Source organism: Epithele typhae (assembly GCF_022376455.1).
Source record: "Epithele typhae strain CBS 203.58 chromosome Unknown BXZ73scaffold_39, whole genome shotgun sequence".
NCBI lineage: Eukaryota > Fungi > Basidiomycota > Agaricomycetes > Polyporales > Epitheliaceae > Epithele > Epithele typhae.
Window position 1 is genome coordinate 99,210 of NW_025954230.1, and position 16,037 is coordinate 115,246.

The 16,037-nt window shown below is 60.5% G+C and overlaps 7 protein-coding genes across 7 annotated transcripts; 3 read left to right on the forward strand and 4 right to left on the reverse strand.

Moving 5' to 3' along the window:
• Window positions 1-3: 3 nt before the first annotated feature.
• On the reverse strand, window positions 4-1,375 carry BXZ73DRAFT_91104 (uncharacterized protein; the record flags this gene model as incomplete). Its single annotated transcript, XM_048025867.1, has 3 exons — window positions 4-849; window positions 912-1,108; window positions 1,354-1,375. 3 exons carry the CDS (start codon window positions 1,373-1,375, stop codon window positions 4-6), a joined length of 1,065 nt encoding a protein of 354 aa, XP_047875890.1.
• Window positions 1,376-1,925: 550 nt separating this feature from the next.
• BXZ73DRAFT_79034 (mannose-P-dolichol utilization defect 1 protein) lies at window positions 1,926-2,956 on the reverse strand (the record flags this gene model as incomplete). Its single annotated transcript, XM_048022997.1, has 3 exons — window positions 1,926-2,644; window positions 2,701-2,833; window positions 2,891-2,956. The coding sequence occupies 3 exons, from the start codon at window positions 2,954-2,956 to the stop codon at window positions 1,926-1,928; spliced, it is 918 nt and encodes a 305-aa protein (XP_047875891.1).
• A 226-nt stretch (window positions 2,957-3,182) lies between these two features.
• On the forward strand, window positions 3,183-4,847 carry BXZ73DRAFT_103256 (eukaryotic translation initiation factor 3 subunit 6; the record flags this gene model as incomplete). Its single annotated transcript, XM_048015520.1, has 5 exons — window positions 3,183-3,390; window positions 3,483-3,637; window positions 3,710-4,452; window positions 4,514-4,622; window positions 4,680-4,847. 5 exons carry the CDS (start codon window positions 3,183-3,185, stop codon window positions 4,845-4,847), a joined length of 1,383 nt encoding a protein of 460 aa, XP_047875892.1.
• A 1,688-nt stretch (window positions 4,848-6,535) lies between these two features.
• Window positions 6,536-7,224, reverse strand: BXZ73DRAFT_50074 (uncharacterized protein; the record flags this gene model as incomplete). Its single annotated transcript, XM_048020371.1, has 3 exons — window positions 6,536-6,730; window positions 6,788-6,918; window positions 6,969-7,224. The coding sequence occupies 3 exons, from the start codon at window positions 7,222-7,224 to the stop codon at window positions 6,536-6,538; spliced, it is 582 nt and encodes a 193-aa protein (XP_047875893.1).
• Window positions 7,225-8,153: 929 nt separating this feature from the next.
• Window positions 8,154-9,540, forward strand: BXZ73DRAFT_50009 (uncharacterized protein; the record flags this gene model as incomplete). Its single annotated transcript, XM_048020362.1, has 2 exons — window positions 8,154-8,642; window positions 8,695-9,540. 2 exons carry the CDS (start codon window positions 8,154-8,156, stop codon window positions 9,538-9,540), a joined length of 1,335 nt encoding a protein of 444 aa, XP_047875894.1.
• Window positions 9,541-10,556: 1,016 nt separating this feature from the next.
• BXZ73DRAFT_103258 (uncharacterized protein) lies at window positions 10,557-11,641 on the reverse strand (the record flags this gene model as incomplete). Its single annotated transcript, XM_048015521.1, has 3 exons — window positions 10,557-11,112; window positions 11,165-11,224; window positions 11,286-11,641. The coding sequence occupies 3 exons, from the start codon at window positions 11,639-11,641 to the stop codon at window positions 10,557-10,559; spliced, it is 972 nt and encodes a 323-aa protein (XP_047875895.1).
• Window positions 11,642-11,923: 282 nt separating this feature from the next.
• On the forward strand, window positions 11,924-15,511 carry BXZ73DRAFT_79039 (HECT-domain-containing protein; the record flags this gene model as incomplete). The annotated part of the gene is made up of 12 exons (XM_048022998.1): window positions 11,924-12,260; window positions 12,309-12,396; window positions 12,449-12,581; window positions 12,616-13,381; window positions 13,432-14,164; window positions 14,216-14,355; window positions 14,409-14,512; window positions 14,566-14,698; window positions 14,753-14,933; window positions 14,995-15,207; window positions 15,271-15,367; window positions 15,428-15,511. The coding sequence occupies 12 exons, from the start codon at window positions 11,924-11,926 to the stop codon at window positions 15,509-15,511; spliced, it is 3,009 nt and encodes a 1,002-aa protein (XP_047875896.1).
• Between the last annotated feature and the right edge of the window lie 526 nt (window positions 15,512-16,037).

Below are 16,037 nucleotides of genomic sequence, written 5' to 3' on the forward strand. Positions count from 1 at the left end.
GCCTCAAGCCACAGCGACCGTCTGCGGCACGCCGCCGTTCGTCGCGCCCGCCTGCGCACGCTTCTGTTCCATATCTTCCAGCCGCCGCGCCTCCTCCTCCGCCAGCTTCGCCTGCACCGCGAGCCGCGGCGGGACGACGCGCCTCCGCGCGCCCGTCCGCCCGTACTCGAGCCGGTCGACGCCGAGCGCGCGGAGCGTCGCGCGCTCCACGACGCTGAACTCCCCCGGGTCCGCGCGGTCGAACGCGAACGGCTCCCGCAGCGCCACGGGCGGGTTCGTGATCACGCGCGGCACCCCGAGGACGTTCGGGCTCGCGGAGTGCAGGGTGAGCGGGTGGAGGAGGACGACGTCGCCGACGTCGCCCGTGAGCGCGACGAACTCCCGGCACTTGCGCGCCTCCGCGGGGTGCGAGCGGAACCCGGGGTCGTCCTCCGGCTTCATCGTCGACGCGGTCGACGCACCGGGGAGGAGCGCGGGCGAGTCCGCGGGGACGAAGGAGAGGCGGAGCGGGACGACGCCCTCGGGGTGGGCCGCGAGGTAGCGCGCGACGGGCGCGAGGCCGTCCGGGGCGATGTACGTCGCGCCGCCGTCGGGGCGGACGTCGGAGAAGAGGGGGACGACGAGGAGGGCCTGCTCGGGCGAGTCGAGGAAGTGGACGAAGAAGTCGCCGTCGACGTGCCAGTTCGCGAGGTGCGCCGGGGTCGGGTCCGTCGAGCCGAACGCGGAGGCGGCGCCGGGGGGCGCGGAGGCGGGCACGCCGAGGTTGACGATGAACGAGTCGCCCCACGCGGACGCGGCGGGGTCGATGCGGTCCTCGCCGCCGAGGAGGTCCGTCATCGCGTTCCACGCCTGCCACAGCGCCGTGCGCACGGTCAGTCCCGGCCGCGCGCGGCACGCAGCGTCGGACGCACCTTGGGCGCAAAGTCCTTGACGGCAACTTGCCGGCGGGCGGGCATGTGCACGCGCTCCTTGTCCCACGTCGACGGGTCCTCCGGGTCCATCCCGAGGCGGACCCAGAGGTCCTTTGTGAACTCCTGCGCCTGCGCGCGCGAGAACGCGTTCTTGACGACGAGGTAGCCGTGCATCATGAAGAACTCCACGTCCTCCGCTGTGTGGGTGTGTGGGCAGGGGCAGGGGCGCAGTAGAACATGCGAGGCCGCGGGGAAGCGGAGATCGACGATCGGGAGTATCGCGCGCGAAGTCCAGGCCGGTGTTGGCGTTGGCGAAGGCGCAGAGCCGCGCCATGCATGACGCACCCGCGACAAGAATACCATTGGCATTCGTCGCATCCGAGGAACAAACACGAAGCGACGCGGTGAGTGGACACGGACGGAAGCGGGAGAGTGCACTCACGGCTGATGTGCTTGAGTTCCATCGCGAAAGTAGGCAGCGTGGGGCCTCGCCGAGGGCCTCGCCGCCGTTTATGTACCCGGCGCATCCTCGGGGCCTGCTTTGTGGTCACGCCGCGCAAGGTTGTCCCCCAGGCTCGAGTTCGAGCCCGCGCCGGGGTCGGTGGCATATTTAGCTGCGAGCGGGCAGCGGACGTAAGGCGACGGAGAGCCGTGGGCGGTCATGCAGATAGGCTGTCCTCGGGGGATCTCCTGTGAATTCCGACTCCAATGTGCACCCACGTAGCTCCGATGATGAGATCTTCCTCAGGGCAGTCCGAGGACATGGGCGACGGGATCTGGCCTGACGGCAAATGCGTCCGAGGAGCTACCTACTTGTCGGCCCCGAGGGGGGATCAATTGAGCGGGGTAGCTCTTATTGATAACTCACCGGGGTCTCCCTGGGCAAGTCTTGCCCGCTGGCCGATTCAATCGCATCCCTTGAGCACTCTCAGGCAGCAGTAGAATCAGCGTATAAAATTAAGGGCAACGAGAGCACGATAGAACATATCTCGAACACGCGACCGTCCGCCGCATTCAATCCACCTTGCGCGACCATCTCCTCGGGCTCGGCCGCGGGCTCGCCCGCCCGCTCGGCGACGCCGGCGGCACGACGACCTCGACCCGCTGCGGCACCTGCGCCCACTGCACGCCCACCTTCTCCTCCGCCCTCGCCCCGACTCCATATTGGCCCATCTCGATCTTCTCCTCCCTCTCCTCCTTGCCCCAGTACTGCCACATTTGCACCCCGAGCACGACGTTCAGCGCGAGCGCGAGCGCGAACCCAGCGCTGAGGATCGGGTCTCCGACCTCCGCCGCGGTGGTGAAGAGGCGGGCGAGGCAGCCGACGACTTGGGCGACGACCGCGAACGCGGAGAGCTGCCCGGTGCTCTGCGCCCGGTGGTTCTGCCGGATCTGGGGCAGCTTCGAGAACAGGCTAAGGGGGAGCGTCGCGAGCTGACACGCCGCGAGTGCGCTGGGGGGCACGACCACGAGTGCAGCCGCAGCCGCGGCCATACCGAGCGCGCCCTGAGTTGCGCGCGCAGCGGCCGGGGTGCTCGCGAGGGACGGCGGGGGGTTGTAGTGCACGATGAGGAGGGTGATGACGATGTTCTGGAGGGTGAGGAAGAAGTTCTCGCCGTAGGTGGAGAACGGGAAGGCATTGCGATACGAGTACGCGAGCGTGATTGCGTACGAGAGCGTCTCGAGGACGTATGCGGGCAGGGAGAGGCCGCGCGCGGACCGCGCGGAAACGACTGCGGCACGGGGGTGGGTTGAACGGGGCGGCGGGGGAGGAAGAAGATGAACGCACTGAGGAGGAGCTGAGGGACCTTCATGATGGATCCACCGACAACGATGCCAATGCCAAGGCCCTTGGAGAGGCAGTACTTGAGGCAGTCGGCATCGCTAAAGTTGAGGTTTTCGACGATGGACCGGTAGCATTTCTACCATATCCATTGGATTGAGTGCGGGAGCGAGAGGAGACCGGGCAGGGCGCGCACCTCGCCGACAATGGACACGCCGAGGTCCTTGACGAACCACGGCAGGTTTTGTGTGATGGCCGTCATCGCGAAGAGGAGAGGGAGAGGGAGGAGGAGAGCAACAAGCGACGAGACGCGCCGCCACGACGCGGACGTGTCCCCCGCTCCCATCTCGTCACGTGCGTCCGCTCCCGATATGGCAACTCATTTTTCGGCCGCTGAGCGTGAGCACACCGCCGGCCACAGCGAGCGCGCCGTCTCTCCTCTGCGTCTCCCCCGTCCCTACCATATCCCAGATCCGTCTCTGCCCACCATGGCTGACTACGATCTGACAAAAACGATCATCCCCTACTGCGATCGGCACCTCGTCTTTCCCCTCCTCGCCCACCTCGCCGAGAGCGAGCTCTTCCCGGTCGAAGAGCTCCAGGCAGCCCAGTATGAGCTCGCAAAGGAGACGAACATGGTCGACTACGCCGTCAATCTCTTTGAGCAGCTGCATCCAGAGGAGGAGGTCCCAAAAGGTGGGTACTTATCTGCCTCTCGTGTGCGCATACATCCAGGACGCAGGGACGGATGTGGAGGGATCGGCTCAGGCTGATGCGGCCGCATTCAGAGTTCACCGACAAGCGCGATAAGGCGGTATTAACGAACGAGCAGCTGCAGCAGGCCGCGCAGGCCGTATTAGATGTGATTGAGAAGCCCGAGGTCGCGCAAGCCCTCCGGCAGGACAAGAACCAAAACTTGCAGTTCCTCCGCGACAACTACAATGTACGGCCCATCGCGTCTCATGATATCCCCCTGGCTTAAACGCGAGGTCACTGAACCGCTTATCTCTCCCAGGTCACGGTCGAGCAGATCATCGCGCTCTACAACTTCGGCAAGTTCCAGTACTCGTACGGCAACTACTCCGGCGCCGCCGACTACCTCTACCACTTCCGCATCCTCTCCACAGACCCTGACCTCACCATCTCTGCCCACTGGGGCAAGCTAGCCTGCGACATTCTCACCGGCAAATGGGACACCGCGCTCGAGGAACTCAACTCCCTCCGCGAGGCCATCGACGCCCGCGCCTCCTCTCACCCACAATTCACCGCCTCTTCCGCCGCGGTCGACCCCGCGCTCGGCCAACTCCACTCCCGCACCTGGCTTCTCCACTGGTCCCTCTTCGTCTATTTCAACCACCCCCAGGGGCGCACGCTCCTTCTCGAGACCTTCCTCTCCCCGACGTACCTGAACACCATCCAGACCTCGTCCCCGTGGGTGCTCCGCTATCTCGCGACCGCCGCCGTGCTCTCGCGCAAGTCGAGCTCGGGTGCGCTCTCCTCGCGCGTCCGCCACTCGATCCGCGAGATCGTCAAGGTCGTCCAGATGGAGGAGTACCAGTACACGGACCCGGTCACCCGCTTCCTCCGCGAACTCTACGTCGAGTTTGACTTCGAAGCCGCCCAGAAGGAGCTCTCGCTCGCCGAGACCATCGTCGCGAATGATTTCTTCCTGGGCGAGTTCCGGGACGAGTTCATGGACAACGCCCGCTACCTGGTCACGGAGGCGTACTGCCGGATACACCAGCGCATAGACATCGCGTACGTCGCACCTCCTCTTCTCCCTCCGCCCCATCTCGTCCGCGCGCTGACACTCCCCTAGTGATCTCTCCGAGCGCCTCAACCTCTCGCGCGACGAGGGCGAGAAGTGGATCGTGAACCTCATCCGCGAGACGCGCATGGGCGCAGACGCCAAGATCGATCTTGAGAAGGTCCGTCTTTCCCTCTCTCTTGCCCTTGCCCTGCACAGTACTCACGCGTCACCGCAGAACGTGATCGAGATTCACCGCCCACCACTGCCGATGTACCAGACGGTGATCGAGAAGACGCGGGGGCTCGCGTTCCGCACCCAGGCGCTCGGCGCGGCGATGTCGCGCACGCACCAGCCCGCGGGCGCGCCCGAGCCCGCACAGCCAGCCGTCGTCGAGGCGCAGTGAGCGTGTGGTGACGGATTGGGGGATCGGGGTTGTGGAGGGGCGCAGTGGTGGTCTTGACTGTACTGTTTGTTGTAGCCTGTACTACCCACTGCTTGTATCGGCTCGCGACGAAGCTTCGTTTGTATTGGTAGGCGTTATCCACTTGTTTTTCGGTTCACAGCCTGGTGGAGGGGGCGCGCCTCGAGGTCGTCGTACAGATATCCGTATTGGTCTCGTCCCCAGCCGCTCTGTACCGCGATCCGGGAGGTGTTGTAGAGTTTGGAGACCCGTTCGACAACATGCTGCCCACGAAGACGCAGTGATTAGTGTGCTTGGAGGGAGGTACATGTTGGGTGAATCGCCCTGTCGGGGAAATACGCTCAGATGTGCCTGCTTTGTCCTCTGCTGGTGACAACTTGTAAACCCACGGTAGTGATGTGTGAGTCAGGAGAGCGGCCTCATCCGGACTACCTCGCGCTTCACGCAACTTGCTGTATTGAAGTCGTGCACCTGGTGGGTGCGGTCGGGCTTCCAATGGACCTGATATTCTGTGATCCCGAGTCTCGCCATGTTCTTTCACAGGACGGTAGTTCGGCGGATGTCCTGAACTGTCCCATCTGGTCGATCCGTTGTAGTGCGCATACATACAGTGCCCAACGCTGCCTCCACGCCTCACGTTCGTGTCTTGTCGTCCCACGTATCAGAGTGGTTTCTCTTCTTTTTAATCATGCCACCCATATGACTTATCGGGTCCATCATAATACAGGTGCACAACGAAATTGGAGCATTCTGCTTATCGCGGCTGTATCCACCAGTAGTACTCATGGGTGGCACCCCCATCCACGTTCTCACGCAGCGCGCGTGTGGTACCGGAGTTGCGCGCACAGCGCGGGCGAGCGGCGTGGTGGCGACATCCTCGCGTCTATGGAGACCTGTGGTATGCGAGCGAAGTCAGTCTACTGTTCACTTCGGCAGCACCCATAGTGTGCGCAAGTCGGAGTGGCATCACAGGGCGCCCGTCATAGGAGCGTCTAGAGGCGTACTAGACACGGAAGGTAACTTGATACAGACTGTAGGAGTGAGTGTGGCGGCGATGTAACTTGAGCATGAGGAATCGTGTATACGTATGCGCATTACACGCGATAGACGAGCCAGGACAGTTCATCAAACAGTAAATCCGTCGAACTACCGTCCTGTGCAAGCACACGGTACGACTCGGGGTCATAAATAATCGAGTCCTTGACAGCCTCGGCCGCACCGCCATATGCGCGACTTTGCAACAAGCCGCGTGAAGCGCAAGGTATTCAGGATTAGGCAAGTCCAAGCCGCCCTCCTGAGGAGGCCCGAGCCCGGGGATCCCGAGATCGTTGCGAACTGTGAATGTGACTTGAGCGGGCCAGTCATATGCTTTTCGAAGGAATGGTGGATGTGTTTTCACGTCGTAGGTGTTCGGCTATACATGGCGGTCAGCTTGCCAGAACGGTGCCACTGTGAGTGTCAGAACTCCGACAAACCGTGCCAGTGCTCTCAAACCAAAGATTTAAGCGATAAAATTTCTCTTGAGCGTTTGAAGTGAGGGTCAAGAGGTTGCACAAGCGGTGGCAGTTGCGCCCGTTCAACTCAATCCACGCTGTAGGATAACCAAAGCGTGCCAAGACCGCCCAGAAGCCTGCCGCCAATCCGATCTGCAAGCAAGATTAATGTTTGTCTCAGCCATGGAAATGATGCCCCACCTTCTTGGAATCATCAGCGAAGTTGTTGACGGACTCGGGTATGATATGTGTACAGCGTGTGGGCTCTATCCGAAGCCAAAGGTCAGACGGGAATTTATTACGATGCTGTGTCACCAATTCGACGTCATATTTTCCGGTCAGCATGCACTGACACCCATCACGAAAGAGTGCCTTTCGTGCATGGTAAGTGATGTGACTCATACACGTTGATAAATGCAACACACGCACATGCTTCTTTGCTGTCGAGTGATTTTGCGGGGTAGGGGCGAGCTGCGGGCCGGTTTCATCCACAGCACTCTCGAAGGACGATCTGGAGGGGGGAGATGCCATCCGAGGCGTTCGGACTGCGGCAGATTTGACTGGATGCATAGTCGATGAGCAGCTGAATGTAGTAGTAGAGGAAGCTCACAATGGCGAATGAAGTTGATGTAGTAGAACTGCCCAAGCTCGACGAGCTTCTCATACGATCCTTGGCAGCTCTTGATCTCAGCTGAGAGACAACTGCGTGCTCTCTCGTTGACAGGTTCGAGGAGGAGGCCGCCAAGAATGCCAATGTTCCGTCGCTCGCGTGAAATGGTAGTTCGGTTTGGACGTTCTCTCTCGATCGCCTGGTCTTCAGCTGGGAGGATGTAGGCGACATATGCGCTGCGTGATTGTGGAGGCATTCTGGACATTGACTGGTGGCCTTCACGGGGCAAACGGAGGAAAATCTGCTCAGCCATGATGGGCGGAGGAGAGCCCCAAACGCCACCCAACGCACAACGCCGTGGACCCCGTGCACTGCTGGCCTCGCGCATGTGTTGGCCTGCCGGCCACTACTAACTACGCTCACCACGGCACGGGTCACCCCCCATAGCAGCAGAGAAGTTCAACATCCGGGGGGCTGATGACCACCCAACAGGGCATGGTGAACTAATACGTAGAACTCCGACTCGTGAGCCCGCGAGCCTGGGCCCTGGGGGCCGTCTGAGCGGAGTTCAAATACTTGCTAACAACCAATTCAAGTCAGACATTTCAACTTCGCTCTCGACTTCAATCTGCTATGGTCTCTGCCAAACGTTACCGGTCGGGGGAGGAGGTGGCCTGTCTGGGCGCACTCTTGCTCTACTATAACCCTACGACGCAAACCTTCTCATTCGACTCTCCTCACCATATCTGTCATGATGCTCCCGCTAACGAACTTGCTGCCACTTTCTTCAACCGAATCCGGGATTTTGTCGCGGTCAACATGCAAGGACAGTACACTGGTCCAGAGCTCTTGAAGGTATGTGCTCTTTTCGTCGTTTTGCGACTTTAATCACGTATCCCCGCAGCCCTTACCCGGACTACAGCCGCCACTTCTCGATCCCAAAGGCACTCTTGGAACATGGGGGAGACGATTTGAAGCCCTCACCATGGAGGATCTGCGCGCTGCGACGACCGTTGTCTATCCAAGTGAGGAGTATGGTAATATTCTGAGTCCGGAGAGGTTTCTTATCGCTGTGATGAGTGCGTACCGACCTATTTTTATGATCTACAAATCCTCATCGTTCCAATGTAGCCAAAGCGGAACCTACGTCTGTTTCATGCTCACGTCAGTACCTTCGATTATCTCATGCGCTGTCAGAAATCCTCTCACAGAGTAACATCAGAACGTGAAACGCTGGCTGGGCTTATCCGAGCTCTTGCCCAACCACCCGCCATCGCCGCTCAGCCTGACCAGTTCAGTCGCCGCGAAAACAAGGCCGGTATCCTAGACTACCGTCCACAGAACCCGCCTCCTATCTTCATCTACCACACCGTCTACGCCCGGCTACTGGCTGCGGTGAACAACCACGACCCTCAGCTCCCTGTGGACCCCGAAGAGTTGGATATCGCTGCCGATTTTATTGCTCGCGGGCGCGTTTATGGCTCAGAGGAGCCTTCGGCCCTCTCGGATGTGTTGGAAGAGGAGCTTCTTTGCACCTATCATTCGACTCCAGTCGAGGCCCCGAACGGGTTCAAGCCCGTCTCTGTGTTCATACGAGTGAAGCCGGAAGATGACAGTACGGACCCTACGGCGTACGCGGAGTGCACGTACATCGACACGTACACGTCTCTCGAGGTGAGCTTTATATTGGCGTGATCACCGAGTCGATCTGACGCCCTCGTTCCAGGCGACGGACGTGCGCAAGGCGTGCTGCTGCCCTGCGCTGCTTGTTGCGTGCACCGGCACAAGCATCCAAGTGCTTGGTGCCGCGTTCGCAGACCACATCATCGTCCAACCGCTCGTGGACCTCTCGCTCTTCCCCCTGCCCGGCGCCGACGACGTCATCTACCGCGTAGCGCGACTGTTCCGCGCTCTGCGCACGGCCCGCGGAGAGCTGGAGAAGTACTATGCTGACGTCGTCTCGTCCGTCGCCTCCTGCATCCCGGCCCCAGCCCTAATCAGCCCCCACTGGACCGAGTTCGTCCACCCGGAGCACGGCCTAGTGGTACTGCAGTACACCGGCCGTCTGGGTGTGGAACACTACCCTAGCAGGGCAGTCTTCACTGCGATCGCGACGATGGCGGGAGCACCACCTGTGGACGTGGTCGTCAAATTCGCGCCTCAATACAGCAAGCAGGCCCACGAGCTGCTCGCGCCGGAATTCGCGCCGCGGCTGTGGCACTGCGCCGAAGTGGAGAGCGTCGGGATGTGGGCCGTCGTCATGGACTTCGTCCCAGGAGAGGAGCTGGACGAGGGCGAGGTGCTAACGCCCGCGCAGGGCGATGCGCTGCGCTGTGCGGTGGGGCGGCTGCACGCGCAGGGGCTAGTGTTCGGAGACCTGCGCGACGCAAACGTGCTCACTGTCGGCGACGGTGTTCGGCTCATCGACTTTGACTGGTGTGGTGTGGTCGGAGAAGCGCGATATCCTGCTGATCTCCACATGGGTCATGCCTGGCCCATGGATGTGCGTCGAGGTGGGCTAATCCAGAAGACACATGATTTATATTGGGTCGAGCAGTTGACAGATAGTTAGCGTCCCAGACCGTGTCATCGCATCTCCATGTTCGTTTTCTGTATACATATTCGAGGAGACCCTCGATCATGGAACTTTCCCCTCAGAAACTGGCCAATTTGCGCCTGATTTTTGTCAATAGATCTATCTGCGTGACGGGTTCTTTCGATGCAGAAAAGTATCGCGAATGATCGTACCCCTACCCTCGTCGACGGCGGTGACTCTCAAGTGCACTGGCCACTTCAACGTAGCTGAGAACCCTCGTCCACTGCAGCGGTGTTTACGGCACAGACGGAGAGGGCCGGCGTAGACCCTAGGGTGGACGTAGTCGTGAGTCGGTTCACGTTCCAGTACAGCAAGAAAGGCCACGAGCCGCTTGCGTTCGACTTCGCGCCGCCGCTATGGTACGGCTCAAAGAAGAACGAGACAATCATGTGGATCGTCGTCATGGACTTTGTCCACGGGAAGCCAGTCGACGAGAACACGGGCCTGAATGCAAAGCAAGGCGCGGCCTTGCGGTCGGCGGTAAAATCAATCCACGACAATGAACTCGTCTTTGGAAATCTCTGCCACTCCGAGAACGTCATCACTGTTGGTGACGGGATAAAGCTCGTTGATTTCGACTTGTGCGGAGAAGTAAACGAGGCGAGGTACCCGCCTAACCTCCCGTTCACTATGTTTGGCTATCACCCCAACGCTCGTCGTGGAGGGCTTATCGGGATGGAGCACGACATCCATGTGATGGAAGATCTTGAGCGTGGCGCATCTGGCAAGGAGGAGTAACTGACAGCTCGTGGGTCAGGAGGAACTTACAAGCATCTGTGAACGGAAGGGATTAGAACTTTGTGTATGCCTTTCGCCATCCCGAGGTAGGCGCACGGGGGATAACCAACATTACATACATGACGTCGTAAACACACTTAATAATGGCCCAGTCACAACTACAGGATATGCTACAGCAATGTCGCTCAGAAGGTCGTAAACGTAGAGATGAGGAAGGTCATCGAAGGAGCCAAGCACGTACACAGTGCACATGTTCAAACATTGCCCTCGTGCGTCACCTGACGTGCAATCTTCTCCTCGTCCTGAGTCTGCGCAATGTGCAAGCTGAACTCCTCGTGAACGCCTGGCCTTTCCCACTCGTCTGCCTCGCGACGCAGCTGGTTGCGCACCCAGTGGATGGTGATCGCGGCCGAGACCATTGCCCAGAGCCACGAGAGGCCCCAGCCGATGCCGTAGCCGACGTCGTCCGCGGTGGTCCAGGCGATCGCGATGAACGCGGCCGCGAAGAGCATGCCTGAAGCGCCCCACCAGAGCGAGGTCTGGCGGACGATGTGGCGCATGACGGCGGAGTGCTCGTAGCGGATGCGCCAGGCCTGGCGGAACTCGACGCAGCCACCGCCGTCGACCGCGACGACGTCCTCGACGAGCGTGTAGACGGCGGGGGGCAGGCCGGTCCAGGGCGGCATGGAGGAGACGCGGAAGGGCATTTTGAGGCGGTGGGGGAAGGCGCCAGTGAGGAAGAGGGGGAAGCAGAAAGCGATCATGAAGCAGGAGAGGGACATGGCGACCGTGTGCACCGAGCCGGGGTTTCTAACGTGGGGTATGGGTGAGAGGAGAAGATGGAAGTATAGGGAGGACGCACAGTGAGGAGCCAATGACGAGAGGCGTGAAGAAGCCGGTCATGGCAAAGCCAATTTGGATCCTGGAGGTGGGGTCGGGCGTGGGCACGGAGAGAATCCGAGGCAGAGGAGGGAACGGCGTACGTGAAGGCGTCAGGACCGAACCTGCTGGCCCCCAGCGGTCTCCGCTGGTGATGGCCATCCCTGATGAAGAGGAACCAGGAGCGTCGTGCTAGTTTGTAGCCGGAGTAGGTGCCGACGAGAGAGGTGATGATGGCCAGATTAGTGGTGGTGCTCACATGGGCGCCCCAGCGGATGGAGTAGAAGAGGATGAGAGGAAGGATGCCGGCCTCGACGAAGATGAGGGAAAAGAAGAGGATGATCGCAGCCTCTCGGCGATGAGACTTGATGGTGTAGTTGAGCGGTGGTGGGCGGGTGGGGTGGAAGGAGCTGTCGTCGGACGAGGACGCGGACAGGGCGGGAGGATGGCTGACGGTCATCGCGGTCGAGGGAACAGACCGTGGTGGGCGACGGCGGCGAGCATAATAAGGGAGGGAGGAGGAGCAGACGCCATCGTGGTGGGGCGGAGAGAGAGAAACGTCCACGCCTCGCCATCTCTGCGTCCGTGTCTGACGTCATCATCCCACCGCGCAACGCCCGCACGTGCCCATGCCCCAGGCATACGCGTCCGGTCCGCGCTCTCAGCTCTGCCGCCTTCTGCCACTTTTTCCGCCATCCAGCCTCGATTCTCTCCACACCTCCCCCTCCCCCCGCCGCTCTAGATGGACGTCCCCCTCTTTGGCGATGCCCCCAACAAGCGCAGGCGCGAGATAAACCTCGGCGGCAACCACACCTTCTCCACCTCGTACAACGACATCCTCTCCGAAGCCAAGCAGAGACGACTCCAACGCAATGACCTCAAGCGTCGCCAGGACGCGGCCATCCGCATCCAACACGCTTGGCACGGTCACCTTGCCCTCACCAACGTCAGGCAGGCTCTCCGCGCCACATTCGAGCACGATGTCACCACCCTTACCGCCCTCCGATGTCTCGTCCTTCTTGGCCAGGATGAGGATGCGCTGGGCAGATGGTCCAAGGACGTCTCAACTTCAAGACGAGGTCTGTCCCCTGCTCATTCTCCCTTGGTCGTGCTCTCACCAAGTACAGACATCCTGCTGCAGTCCGATCCAAGCCACACGGTGCTGCTTCAGCGCGTAAGCCGCCTCCTCCTCCATTCCCTCTCTTCGAACGCTAGGTGCGCTGTTTCTTTTTATCCGAATCACCCTCTGATCCAACTGCCGCTGCAGATCACCCCATGCATCCGCACACATGGATGCGCTTACCATCCTCCTCTCCGAGAACCCTCACCGCGCCACCATATCGCAATATCTCATCTCCCACGGTTTCTATCCCTTGCTTCGACAAGCGGTCCTTCAACTGGTGAGCATACATCTCCATCTTTTCTCCTCCCAAGACTGAGAGTGTTCAGCCCGTCTCCGCGTCGACACTTGCACCGCTCACCCAACTCCTCGCCACCCCCTTCGCGTTCGACAACTTGCTCCCGGATGTCCTCTCCGGGCTCATCCTTCACATTCTCACTATACCACTCCTACCGAATCGCCTCCTTCCAGCGCTTGGGCCGTTTTCTGCCCGCCTCCCGCTTGCATCCCTCCACCTCTTGTCCCCCGACATCATCACCCACTATGCACTCTCTTCCGCCGAGTCCAAGGTGCACCTCCTCGCGAATCTCGCGGCTTTCATGCCTCCCAGATATGCGTCCCTACCGACACCCGCATTTGCGACCTACCTCCAGCTAACTGCGTTACTCATGAACGCGCTTCCGACTCTTGCTCTGGAACCTCCAGAGAACAAGACCAATACAACACGCAACTGGGGAGACGAAGACGAGGACGAGGAGCCAGACACGCAGGTGGAAGTTGTTGCATCGTTTCAGCCGAAGGTGGAACTGCCGCAGCTCGACGAGAAGACCCGCAAGAGGCTCCAGACGCTTCCGTCGCCCGATCACATCACTACGATCCTGCGCGCGTCAGATAAGCCAGGCCTACTACAACCTATCGTTGAGTTCTGCTTTGCGCTGAGCACGGTGTGGCCGACGCGGCGGGACAAGGTGCTGAACACGATGGTGGCGTGCAGTCGCGGGGCACTCGTGCGCGACATTTACCGGCAGTTTGTCCGGAGCACGCCCCTGGGACGGGATGAGACCTATGCCGAGGTTTCGAGTAAGCCTCTACCCATCCAGCCGTCTGCAAGTTAGCTCACTGTCATTTAGGGCCAGAATATGCGTCACACTGGCCGCCACTCCTGCTCCTCGCCGACCTCTACACCCAAGCCCTCCTCACGATGACCGACGATGAGTTCTTCGGCTCGACGACGTCCAACCCGGACGTTCCTCGGAACCCGCTATCCCTCGACGAACTCGCAGCTTTGGCACGCACGCTGCTAAACATCGCCTTCGCACTGTACTGGCGCGAAGACCCCGACGCGATGCAGGAGACCGTCCCAGGGCTCGGCCAGGTCCGCTGGGCGCACGTCCGGGAGAACGCGACCAAGGCCCTCCAGGCGCTGCACGCGCGCGACTCGCGCCGGCCGTTCGCGGGCGCCGGGCAGTGGCTCGTCTCCGCGCACGTCGATATGAACACGTTCATCCAGGCCGCGATCGTCGAGGAGCGCCAGCTCGCGCAAGGTGAAGACGGTGCGATCGGGGGCGGAGTGGGCGCGCGCGCGCTGAGCAAGCGGCAGATCGCGTACCTCTCGCCGCGCCTCGGCGTGCTGAACAACATCCCGTTCGCGATCCCGTTCGACGTCCGCGTGGGGATCTTCAGGCGGTTCGTGATCAACGACATGGAGCGCAGGGGCTTCACGCAGTGGCGCGGGCGGATGGGGACGACGCGGGTGACGATTCGGAGGACGCATATTGCGCAGGACGGGTTCGATCGGTTGGGGGATGTAGACCTCAAGAGCCCAATTGCGATCACGTTTGTGGATCAATTTGGGCAGGAGGAGTAAGTCCTCAGTCTCAGCTTCACGAACCTCGACTAACTATGATTTGGTAGGGCGGGGATTGATGGTGGTGGGGTTTTTAAGGAGTTTTTGACCAGTCTAGGGAGGGAAGTCTTCGACTCGGACCGCGGGCTGTGGTTGCCGAACAAGAAGAACGAGCTGTACCCAGCGCCGCATTCGTTCGCGACAGAACGTGCGTTCCTTTAGGTAGTAATCATTGCAAGCGCTGATGGCGACACCATTTAGCTCACAGCCTGGCGTGGTACCGATTCATTGGCCGGATACTGGGAAAGGCGCTTTACGAGGGCATTCTCATCGACGTGGCGTTTGCGGGGTTCTTCCTGGCGAAGGTCGGTCATCTTTCAATGCACCTCTGACCGTGCGTTTAGACCTCTGTTCGCAGTGGCTCGGGAAGCAAAGTTGGCTCGATGACCTTGTTTCTCTCGACCCTGAGCTCTATCAAGGCTTGCTCTTCCTCAAGCATTACAAAGGAAACCCCGAAGAGCTCTCATTAAACTTCACGGTCGCCGAGGACGGTGCGTTGTTCTCATCTCCCTCTCAACATCAGGCTGACTTAACTGCGGAATCAGAGTTCGGGGTCGCAAAAACGATCGATCTCATCCCGAACGGGAGCAACGTCGCCGTATCGCGCGAGAACCGGCTGCAGTACATCTACCTCATCGCGCATTACCGACTCACGAAGCAGATCAAGCGCCAGAGCGACGCGTTCTTCGAGGGCCTGTCGGAGATCATCGACCCTAAGTGGCTACGGTGAGCTGCTCCCGTCCCCTCAGTGATCTCGCCATGCGCAGGGCTGACGCGGATCCCACAGGATGTTCAATCAGCAGGAGTTGCAGATCCTGCTTGGCGGCGTTAACTCCCCGATCGACCTCGACGACCTCCGCGCGCACACGCAGTACGGAGGGCTGTACTCGGACCACGAGCCGACGATCGAGCTCTTCTGGCAGGTCGTCAACACGCTCACCCAGGAGGAACGCCGGAAGCTCCTCCGGTTCGCGACGAGCTGCAGCCGTCCGCCTTTGTTGTGAGTGGAACCAGGTTCATTCGCAGGGAGACGCTTCGGATGCTAACTGGGCGCGGTTGACAGGGGTTTCAAGGAGCTCAACCCGAACTTCGCGATTCGGGACGCGTCGGCCGACCAGACCCGGCTGCCGACGGCGAGTACGTGCGTGAACTTACTTAAGGTTCGTCGCCGTCGTCGGATGTGTGCTCCTTTCTGATCGCTGATGGACCCTTCCTCGCAGCTTCCAAGGTACAGGGACGCGGCCGTGCTCCGGGAGAAGCTCGTTCAGGCGATCAACTCGAACGCGGGCTTCGACTTGTCATAACCTTCAGACCGTCGGGACGGGTGTGGTAGAAGAACAGCGCGTACGTGTAAACGGAGCGGTATACGTTGGATTTGTTATGGGTAATGGTGTATCGTTAGTTTGTTGTCCTATTGACGTTGCTTCGGTTTGAACCCGCGACCTCGAGTTCTGGCAGGCCACAGCGGACGCCCCGTTGCCGTCTAACGCCATCACGGACATGGCGTCGTTCACCGAATGTGCGCTTGCTCACTCGAAGACTAGATAGACAACGATGATGAGGCGGGCGAACTACCTCATAAACCACCGCCCAGCCTAAGCACACGCGTGTGGTCGCGTACCTTCTGCTCACGCGTGGTCGCTCACTGATTCTTTCACGCGCATGTGTGACAGTCCCTCTCCCACCGGGGGGGCACAGCTCCGCCTCAACTCCGCGACTCGTTCAGACGCGCAGCGCCACCAATTCACCTCCAATGAACCGCCATCACACTCATGCACCCCATCGACGAGACGAAGGAAAAGGCTCAGAAGGCGACAAGACCGTGACGCG